The 10245-nt window shown below is 39.5% G+C and overlaps 3 protein-coding genes across 5 annotated transcripts; 1 reads left to right on the top strand and 2 right to left on the bottom strand.

The window, feature by feature from the left end:
- Window positions 1-781: 781 nt before the first annotated feature.
- LOC104812220 (protein ROOT HAIR DEFECTIVE 3 homolog 1) lies at window positions 782-6507 on the bottom strand. The gene is made up of 23 exons (XM_010539263.2): window positions 6210-6507; window positions 5693-5842; window positions 5542-5608; window positions 5352-5454; window positions 5127-5197; window positions 4977-5040; window positions 4786-4851; window positions 4660-4707; window positions 4520-4582; window positions 4362-4418; window positions 4098-4256; window positions 3967-4035; window positions 3777-3868; window positions 3609-3687; window positions 3260-3425; window positions 2956-3080; window positions 2457-2719; window positions 2283-2379; window positions 2017-2178; window positions 1747-1851; window positions 1563-1657; window positions 1369-1465; window positions 782-1188 (listed from the first exon to the last, which is right to left on the bottom strand). Exons 1-23 carry the CDS (start codon window positions 6211-6213, stop codon window positions 961-963), a joined length of 2430 nt encoding a protein of 809 aa, XP_010537565.1. The 5' UTR covers window positions 6214-6507; the 3' UTR covers window positions 782-960.
- Window positions 6508-6750: 243 nt separating this feature from the next.
- On the top strand, window positions 6751-7761 carry LOC104812223. 3 transcript variants are annotated; one of them, XR_771567.1, is made up of 3 exons: window positions 6751-6924; window positions 7018-7591; window positions 7669-7761. XR_771567.1 is itself a non-coding variant. In XM_010539265.1 (3 exons), exons 1-3 carry the CDS (start codon window positions 7040-7042, stop codon window positions 7736-7738), a joined length of 453 nt encoding a protein of 150 aa, XP_010537567.1. In that variant the 5' UTR covers window positions 7019-7039; the 3' UTR covers window positions 7739-7761. The 3 variants fall into 3 exon arrangements, 1 of the variants encoding a protein (XP_010537567.1); XR_771568.1 differs by having other exon boundaries at window positions 6752-7202; window positions 7500-7591; XM_010539265.1 differs by lacking the exon at window positions 6751-6924 and having other exon boundaries at window positions 7019-7330; window positions 7500-7591.
- Window positions 7585-9401, bottom strand: LOC104812222 (TMV resistance protein N-like). Its single transcript, XM_010539264.2, has 2 exons — window positions 8587-9401; window positions 7585-8435 (listed from the first exon to the last, which is right to left on the bottom strand). The coding sequence occupies exons 1-2, from the start codon at window positions 9090-9092 to the stop codon at window positions 7691-7693; spliced, it is 1251 nt and encodes a 416-aa protein (XP_010537566.1). The 5' UTR covers window positions 9093-9401; the 3' UTR covers window positions 7585-7690.
- Between the last annotated feature and the right edge of the window lie 844 nt (window positions 9402-10245).

Genomic DNA, 10245 nt, shown 5'->3' on the forward strand with positions numbered 1-10245 from the left:
TGTCGGTCCGGTTATAGCTGTGGATTAAATTGATTTCCCAATGTTTTCTATATTTCTTTTGAAATGTTTGCGCAATAGAAATATACATAACCATTAAATTTAAAGACCATATAAACATAACAATTCATATATAGTTTTAAAGAATTATTGTATTCATATAAAAAAAAATTACAATATTTATTTAATATTTCTGCATTCTCTTAAATTTCTATATTATTCGAGTTATTTATTTTTAATTCTTATTTTTTTTGGGTGACGTGCAAAATTAAATATTTACAAATACCCTAAAAAATTTATATGTAACACACCAATCTATGAGTTGGATTCCGAAGGAGGAAATAAATGGAAGAATGTGACAGAACTTTTGCATTTTAGGGCACAGCACCGCAGCAGTTAATGAAACCAGTAATTCATACGGGTCGCCATTTCCGTGGTTCCACTCTGATGAAAATTATTTATTGTGACAACCCATATACATTACTCTCTTTTTTGTAAAATAAATATAAGATATTGAATCCAAATAACAATTGAAATCAAAAAACGTCATTAGAGAAATATGTATTCGATTACCATATTCTCATCGAAATAACAATGATATTAATATTTTTACAGTAACTCGACAATATTTTTAAAATTCACATATTTATATGAAGGTTTTAAATAATTGGCGTGTTTGTTTGGGGAAAAAATTATATACTATGTATTTTTTCTCTCTTTCATATTTAACAAAGTATTTTTTCTATACAAATAATTTTCAGTATATTGATATGAAATCATGAAGTATTAACCAAAACTTTTTTTGGGTAAAGATGTGTTAACCAACACTTGGATCCACAAGTTCGCATAAATCGAAATGCATATTACTAAGTTCACCATGAAGAAATGGGCCAAAGAAGAGGCAGGGTCCCATGAACCAATTGTATAAAAGCAAAGAAAGTTCTTCTCTCTCTCTCTCTCTCTCTACTCCTCTTTTGATGAACTGGTGCTGTAAGGTGCATTTCCTGAAGAACCGGTCACGGTCGAAGCACTTGAAGCAGCCATGTTCGGATCGTGACTTGTCGTCGACGGCCACGAACCATTGCTTGGACGGCGGCCCCCTCCGTTGGCGTTGCCTTGCGTCGCAAGGTTCTTCACAAGGTTCATGACCGTCGGGACAAACTTTGCAGACAAAGATATGATCCCAGGAAGCTGCGCAAGGAAAAAATAACCCAGTATCTCAACTTCAAGAAAGCTTCTTTTATGCGCGAGAAAGCAATCGTTATCGTTCTTGAACTTGAATCACGTTCAAGATCCATGAATATGCTGTAGTGGGTACAATACATTTTCCAGCATAAGATTCAAGATATGTATATCGTTGTGTGTACTTACAGCGCCGTTTCGGAATTCGCCAGGGATATCGAGCTGTGTCCAAAGCGCTCGGACAAGAAGGAAACCGACGAAGATGACAAAGACATAGAGAGGGTTTCTGTTCAAAGCGCGAAACAGAATACGAGGAACACGAAAACCATGTAAGAATCGTCGATATGATGGCGAAGAAGGTTAAACAATAGTGAGTTCCAGACCTTAGAAGAGCCATAAACTCGTTGAATCCGAGAACAAGCAATGCAGCGATTGCCCATGGAGGCGGTAGCCAGTTGTTACCACGCTTGTTCGCCTCCTGAAATTAACCAACAAAGTTCGAAAAAGATACGGAAAGACTACCTGAAAGAACGTAATTTTTGTTTTCTTGTGGTAAGGAAATCATGCCTGTGTCGAGATAGCTTGAGTCACGGTATACTCTGTTTCGGTCCTGAACTGCCTCCATATCGACTTACACTGGACCGGTGTGATCAGCGTTCTGGATGAAGGAACCTGCAAAATGAAAGAATCCAACCAATACCAATGGATCAAACACTGGTTCTGCAGATATGAAAGCGTGTTTTAAACGGAAAATCGCGAAAAAAATAGCATCTTTTCGACACTTCATTACATAAACAAGAATGTCTGAATTCTAAACCGAGGAAGGAACAAAGATACCTGCTCCCAAGTACTTGAAGCCAGTGGATCAGATGCTGCATTGTCTTTGTCAGAAGCTGCATGCTTCTTCGGATCCATCAGAGAAACGGTGAGTATCTTCTCGACGTTGTCAGGTTCGTTATCCAAACGAGTTACAGCCATGACAGCGAGCAGCTTCAAGGACTAAAAAACACGAAAAGCATAGAAGGGTCAGAACTCTGAAGCCTGTATAAGAACGTAATGAAAATGCCAGTGTGAGAATGATATTTTATCAGAAACTATTGTACGGAAGATCGGGCAGCTTTTGTGATCGCCCGGATATCTTCTTTTCCGGTCCAAACCCGTGGCATTGATTCAGAATCATGGCTGAAAATTGTAGCAAACCTGAATACCGGACAAAATCAGGGGCCAGGGAAATTTTAAATCGGTAGCGAAGATTTACAGGGTGAGGAGATTGTTACCTATCCTTCATTCTTATCAAAACCCTACCGGCTTCTTCCTTGGCCTTAGATTCAATCACACCTCTTGCATAATCCTGAAGGCTTTTCAGCATTTTTTCCCGAGCTTCTTCGTCCATGTCAAAGCCCGATAATCCACCACTAAGACCAGAAACTGCCGATTCAGTTTCACGCTGAAGAAGCTTCTTTATCGATGGCCACGTTTCATCGCTCGCTCCTTCCAGCAGTGCTTCCACCGGATCTACCAATGCTTCGTTGAGTTTTGACTGCAAACCGGATGTTCAAACAGTATAAACTCCATTTCTGAAGGTTTCTAGCTTTATGTTTCTTACATCAAGAAAGTACAATGACAATTCTCGAATGATTATATAAGAATGTCATCCTTCGAACATTAAAAACTAGACAAAGTAGGATTTATTCTAGCTTGATTCTCAGAAACCATCAAGAAAAGCTCCGAATACATAAAAAATTGATAAAAACGATGATATCGGCTCTCTTTTACCTCGTATAGACCGGTAAGTTCAGACAGCTTAGCAGTTCGGACAGAGGAAATGTGCGCCTCAATGTCACGGACAAGCTTTTCTCGGACTTTCGATGTGTCCCAATTCGCTTGTTGGATGACAGCATCTGTACCAGATAACGTTGGCATACACTCCGTGAAAAACATGGTCTGATCAAAACCCGAGACATTTGATAAACCCGAAAACTTCAGTTTTAAAATCATATTACATAGTTTTAAGCAGATTGATATATATCAAAACCTTCGGTACAAGCAAACCAAAGGTATGGAGAAAACTCGAGAATACCTGCACACTCTTCATCGAACTGGGCGATGCAGGATTTGGACCAAGAAACAGCAGACGAAGAGAACCCTTCTCCCAAGCTCAAAGCCATGTCGAAAGAAGACTTAAACTTGTCAAGCATTCCCCATCTTATATGTCCCAACATATTTTGAAAAGCCGGTTGCACGAGCTGAAAATTGAAACATGATAAAATGAGTAAAGCTTAATATCAATATTCAGAGTAAAGATCAGATATACACAAATGATGTATATGTATTCTGCATATGTGTGTGTGTGTATATATCTATTGAGAATTGGAGAGATAGATATATGACTTCCACAACATTCTCAAGTGATCTAAGGATATTATTACTTGAAGCAGCTTTTCTTCGAGCTGGTGCCTCTTTGCAGTTCTGACACCTTCATCGAAGAATGCAGCCTCACCATCATACCTAAGGCAAAATACATAAGAGAACAAGATTTGGAAAGAAATCTCATCCGATTTTGACCCCGAGAAAACTTTTTTACTAAAGGAGCTTACTCGGAAAAGCATGACCCGAGAATGGAACTGAGCCTCTTCCCAAAATCCGAAACTGGACCAGACTGCACGGCTTCTTCCAGTTGGCGCCACTCCTGAGGCGAAGCAAAAAAGGTTTCGTGACTAACAGATTCAGCAAAACACTTCGAATAATGGTAAGCAATGTGAATGAGAAAATGCCAAAAAAAGTTACCTCATTCGCCGTGAATTGTGAAAACTTCTCATTCGCGATTTCTTCACACCGAACAGTCGCCACCATGACCTGAAATAGAGACATCACAAAACTGCATGATCCAATGCCAGAACCATACAACCATAGTTTACCTTGTGGGCTGGAAGGTCAAGGTCCTTATTCTCTTTTATAACTCTCCAGATTTCTTCTGCACTAAATGCAAAAGCTGAAGCCGGAATCACTTCCGTTCGATCTCCAGCAAGTCCACCCGGTGCAATGGAATGCATGAATTGTTGTCTCAGACCAGCAACCTAAGTCCCGGAGGCAAAAAAAAGTTTCGAAAGAACAAACTTTTTAATAGTTCCCATTTCAAGAATCCGTCTACAAGCTTGGCTACATATACATAACATACACACCTGCTCTCTAAATTGCTCTTCCTTCTCCTCATAACTGGAAAGAGCTGCAACTTTGACCTGCCCATCGAAGACGAAACCCAGAATGAAATTTCTGAAACGAAGAAACTATTCTCACCTTATGACAGCAAAAGAAAAGTTCTTCCAGTTTCATATCGTACATTGAAGAAGTCACTAAGTGGAGTTTCCATGTGTGCTTGTGGCTTTGGAACCGAATCCCATATCTGGAAACATGGAGGAAAGGTCGAGTAAGCAGCCTTTGTCAATTGGCATACACTTAGCTAAAATCACTTCTCTTTACCTTCTGAATGTCTTCCCTTAAGACGGGCTCTAAATTTTCCAATGGCGTCTGCAGTCAAATCATATCGATAAAAATCAGGACGAGTTAAAAACATTGTATGATTGGATAGGAAACAAGAGAGCATACCCGTGTTTTGTCTCGTATTACAAACATCATAGTTGTTTTACGAGGACGAAACAATCTCATCATGACCTGTCAGTGAATATCGGAAATGAACTATCAGTTGCAACTCTTTCAAGATTCGAAGTCGTCATGAAAACAAGCTATATATAAAGTTCAACACTTTCCCCATAAGAAGAAGTAGCGTTTTTAAGTACCTGAAAGACGGTTTTCAGGAGAGGTTTATTTGCAGCTTGTTCACGGCCGATATCGTGACACCACCTAAAACACGTAAGAGTATCAAGAATCAAGAAACAAGACGAGAAAATCAGCAGATATCATAATCTCTACTACGAAGAAAATCTTACATGTTGATCAAGACAACGTCCGAGATAGCTAGCGCGAAAAGAGCACTTTGTTTCTCAAAGGCGGTATCGTCCTGATTTGAACAACAGAAGTACAACCGGTGAAACGATAAATCCCCAAAATGCTAAAAAGATTCCAGGATGGTAAATACAAGCCTCGGAGAAAAGGGGAAACCCATAAATGTATCATCAAAACCGAAAAAAAGGGGGCCATGAAAGTTAACTAACCTCTCCACGCTCTCTTCCATCAGTGCCCTCTAAATCCATCACAAGTGTGCAAGGATCGATTCCGGCACATACTGCAAGCCATATCCCTTTTGTAGTCTGCGACCTGTGGAAGAGAGCTTCTGATTCATTCTGCAGTGAATTTTCATGGCAGAGTACTGAACTTTGAAAACATTACAAGACGGTGTCAAACCTTCCCTTAAATGCATCCATTTCTCTGAAGTTCGTTTTGAACAGATGGTTCAGTAAGGTACTCTTCCCTGTCGGAAGATGAAAGATAACAACGTATAAGGGCCAATATATATACACACACACATATATATATACATGTATGTATACATTACCACTGCTTTGAGGACCCATGATGGAGACAACTGCATATGAGAGTCCACACTCTCCAAGCTTCACATCCTTGATAAACTGATCGACACCCGAAACGTTGAAGGTGCCATCGCCGTCCATAAGCTGTACAGAACAGCTTCCCTCGACATTCTCTGTAGCCATTATCATAGAATCAACACTAACATGAACAATCGAGTCAAATAAATCTCGCGGATGAAATTGGGCGACCATAACATGTAAAGACGTGACTTTGGGTGTATTTTCATTCCAAGAATCCATTTTTTTCCCTTTTCTTTCTACAAATAGATCAGATAAGGACATTCTTTACCATGGGAAAAGAAAAAAAAAGAATCAACAAATAGAACAGAGGACTGTGATCACTTTGTTATCAAATTAAACGGATCTGCACGATCTATGATTGGCTAAATCACAAAAAAAAGGAACAGCAACTGCGATGAATCGATGGAAAAACAGAAATCCGATAAATTTCTGGAACAGAGGAAGAGAGAGAGAGAGTACCCATTGCCGTGTTCTGTGTTTTCAAGACAGAGCTATGATGAAGAGTGAAGACAAATTCCGCGATGAGGAAGAGAGGGAGAGCGAAAAGATCAGAACTTTCAGGGTTTCTATTGCAATATTCGTCGAATCGGATCAAGGGCAGAGATTTGTTTTAAAAAATCTTCTTGTTTTCTTGATTCATTTTAATTTCTTTTTTGGTTTAAACTATGAGCCATTTTGTCCTTTGGAATGAAAGTTTGGGAATTTAGATCCCAATGTACGAATTTCTCGGGCATGCAGAAACATAAAAACCTAATCTTTCAAATCTTGCAATAACAACATCCAATTTTATTCACAAATCGAAAATCTCTCATACCCATGTTGAGAATTTTATCAAATTATATTTTGGTAGGTGTCCTGCTTTTCATGTGCAGGTTTATATGGTTCACTGGTGTATCTGCATATTAGCGTTGTACAGGAGTTTGTTAGGATCTTTAGTTTCATTTTCTGAATTTATTTATTTAACTTTAATATTTTTTTATTCCTTTGTATATAAATGGAGTCTGTACAGTGAACGAGGATACACGAGAGAAATCTTCATCTTCTTCTTCTTCCTTCCGATACTGTTTCTTGATTCATCTTTGACCATCTTTTCCTTTGATTCTTTCTTTTTCCTGAGATCGTTTTGTTCTTTCATCTATGGCGAATCAAACCCCACCTGAAATTTCTTCTCCAGGTTCCCGATTTCTGCTTCTATCAACCTAGATGCATTTGCGAATCCCTTATTTTTCTTCTTCAGGTTCCACGATTTCTGTTTCTATCAATCCAGATCCATCTGCGAATATTTCTTCATGCGGCTGACGCTTCCAGCCTCACTCTCGTTACTGAAAAACTCTGGTGAAGAAAATCGCACCCTCTGGTCCCGATCGATCATCAAAGCGCTGACAGCCAAAAACAAACTAGGGTTTATACACGGCACAGTTCCTAAGCCGTCTGAGGAGCACCCAGATTCAGGTTCGTGGATGCGCTGTAACGCTCTTGTTTGCACTTGGCTCACGAATTCTGTTTGCTCCGTTGTTGTTCGAGCAATTTCACACACTCAGCTCAAGGGGCTCGGCAGTTCTCACATGGACTCAGTTGTGGTAGTAGCCACGTCTGTTGTGACTTACGCTTATTTTCTGCACTTCATCCTATCTCTCCTGTTGACATTTCTCTGCCCAACGGCTCTACCATATCTGTTTCCCATTCTTAAAAAAAAAAATGAATCTTTGTATATATCCTTGACAAAGAATCGTTTACGAGTGCATACAGAAACAAACTGAATCTGGAACAGACAATGTTCCTAGGTGTAAGGAACTAAACACAAATGAATCAATGTTCCTAAGTTTAGGCAAAGAACGAAGGTATACATTTTAATTTCTGTATACATCTACTCTAAGTATATGCTTTGTCCTACTGACTTATTCTAAGTATCTTACAGAGCTTGTCTTGATCGACCGGATTCAACAGTGGGATTCTGCACTTCCCCTAAGCTGACCTCTGCAACATAACGACGAGGCGTATGATTTCATGGCCAGTGTCAGTTTCATTGCCCAGTACGAAGATGGCTCCATACCGACGGGAATATCGTTTCTTCTGAAGGCAACTTGCCGGAAAAGCTGACGAACTTCGCAGCACCGCAAGAGCTCAACCTCGTAAACGAGATTTACTCCGCAAGAAGCGAGCAATTGCTTGTCTTGCGTGGTTATAATGACTCTACTTCCCGGACCAAACGAGTTAAAGACCTCAGCAAGGGAATCTATCTGTTCGATCTTGTCCACGTCGTCGGCCACGAGAAGAGTCTTTTGGTTTCTGAGTCTAGCGTTGATGGCGTTAGTGCCCATGTTCATGCTCTTAATCAATGAAGCCTCTTCTCCATGGAGTCTTGATATGAACTCTTTCCTTAAACGTGAAGGGCTTCTAAGCTGAGAGCAAATCCCTTTGACGTTTTCGAGAAGGCAATGCGTTTGGAAGTGTTTTGAGATTTCCTTGTAGAGGCACCTCGCAAGAGTGGATCGGCCATTGCATCCCATGCACCAAATCCCGATCAGGCGAGTATCCTTATTCGAGTTCAGATCCAGCAATTGATACAAGGCTTTCATATGATCTTCGAATCCAACCAGGTTTCTGCTGATGCTTGATGCTGCAGGGTACAACTCTTTCGCTATTCTTTCGGTAATTCCATCGACTAGCTTTGAGTCATCATCCCTGCAACACAATAACTCGTTGTGGTGTCAAGATCAAGATCAAGACTTTTTCAGATCCTTTCTTTGGCTGTAAGAAACATCGATAACCCTTTGTTTTCTCGAGAAAATCGTTTGAAAAAATCATAGTATACGAAGATTATGATGCAGATTACCATTTCAAAGAGCACTCGCCCCGGATGTCAGCCAGTTTAGTGACAGCCTTCTTCCATGAATCCACCTTCTGCGGATCCTCTCTGCTCTCGTGCTTCTGGAACTGCTCGGCGACTTTCCCTTTCCGTCTCCTCAGATCCGAAGGCTCGATATCGTAGAAGATGGGTATGACGGTGAGAGAACCGGTTTTCTGAAACTCGAGAATCTTGACGAGCTCTTCAAGGCACCAGGAAGAAGCTGCGTAGTTCTCTGAAACGACGACGACCGCGAACTTCGAGCTTCTGATCGCTTGAATGAGCTCAGGGGAAATCAGTCTCCCTCTCTCGACCTCTGTGTCGTCCTTGAACGCTCTTATCCCCTTTCGATCCAATTCTCTGTAGAGAAAGCTGATGAACTTCCTCCGTGTGTCCGGGCCTCTGAAACTAAGAAAGACATCGATTATCTGAATGGCAGAAGAAGAAGATGATGATGAAGAAGACAATGACGAGGATGAGGAAGAAGAGGGCATGGATTCTGAAGAAGAAGAAGAAGAGGATTCAATTTGCTTTGTTACAGTTTATGAATGGCTTTGAATCCATTATTTATAAGGTTGAAGCCGTAGGAGAAGTTTCACCAAATTTGCAGGGAAATTGAAGTGAATTTTACGCAGGAGGTCAGAATATACGAACTTTTCCAACACGTGCGTCAGAAACTCTTCCCCACAACTACAGGGAAGCTGACTCACACACACACATATATATATATATATAGAGAGAGTATAAACTCATACTTAATAATGATAGTTATTATTGTTATTACAAATAATATAATCCTTAATCCTTTGTCAACGAATACAATAACCAAATCGGTATAATGGACGACTATACACAAATATAGTCTTGGTGGTCCATGGAATGTTATGCCATTGCTTTCTTGGGACATAAATCGATTTAAGAAAATCAAATTTTGAAGATAGATACTTGTTAATATAGGTCTATTCGAATTTGTTTATAGACGAAGCTTTAAGTGGATATTTATAAGAAGTTAAAAGTGTTTTAATTTTGGGAAAACGCCATCAAATATCAAAGTTTCTATAATGGGCAGAGAACTTCATTAATATAGCTAACTTTCGTGTAATCTATGAATGATGTAAAAAAATTATTTTAAAAAAAAGACCTTTTCCATTTTTATAAAAACATAACGAAATGCAAAACTAATTCATAGACAATAGTACGAATATTCAATATTTATTAAAAATAATAATAAATTTCTCAAATTTTCTAGTAAACTAAACTTGAAATTCGTTTTGACAATTAATAACTAACAAGAAACCTATTAAACAATTTGATGTTTTGTGATATATTGGTAAAAACGAAATCGCTTTGAAGTATAATTTTTATTGTAATATATTTTAAAAAATTGACTTATATAAGTCTTCCGATTAATTAGCTATCACATATTCCGTGTATTCGGATAAGTCCATCTAAATTTTGTCTGAAAACGAGTTTACTCAAACAGGTAGGGGTGTAAAACGGGTCGGCCCGGCCCAGCCCGGCCCGGCTCGTTCCGATCCGAGAAAATTTTAGCCCAGCCCATACCAACCCGTTTTTTAACGAGCAAAAAATATACCAATCCAGCCCAGATCGCCTTAGCCCGCGAAACCAAGATTCAACAAATCAAAG

This window comes from Tarenaya hassleriana, unplaced genomic scaffold (genome assembly GCF_000463585.1).
Source record: "Tarenaya hassleriana unplaced genomic scaffold, ASM46358v1 Cleome2, whole genome shotgun sequence".
NCBI classification, from domain to species: Eukaryota; Viridiplantae; Streptophyta; class Magnoliopsida; order Brassicales; family Cleomaceae; genus Tarenaya; species Tarenaya hassleriana.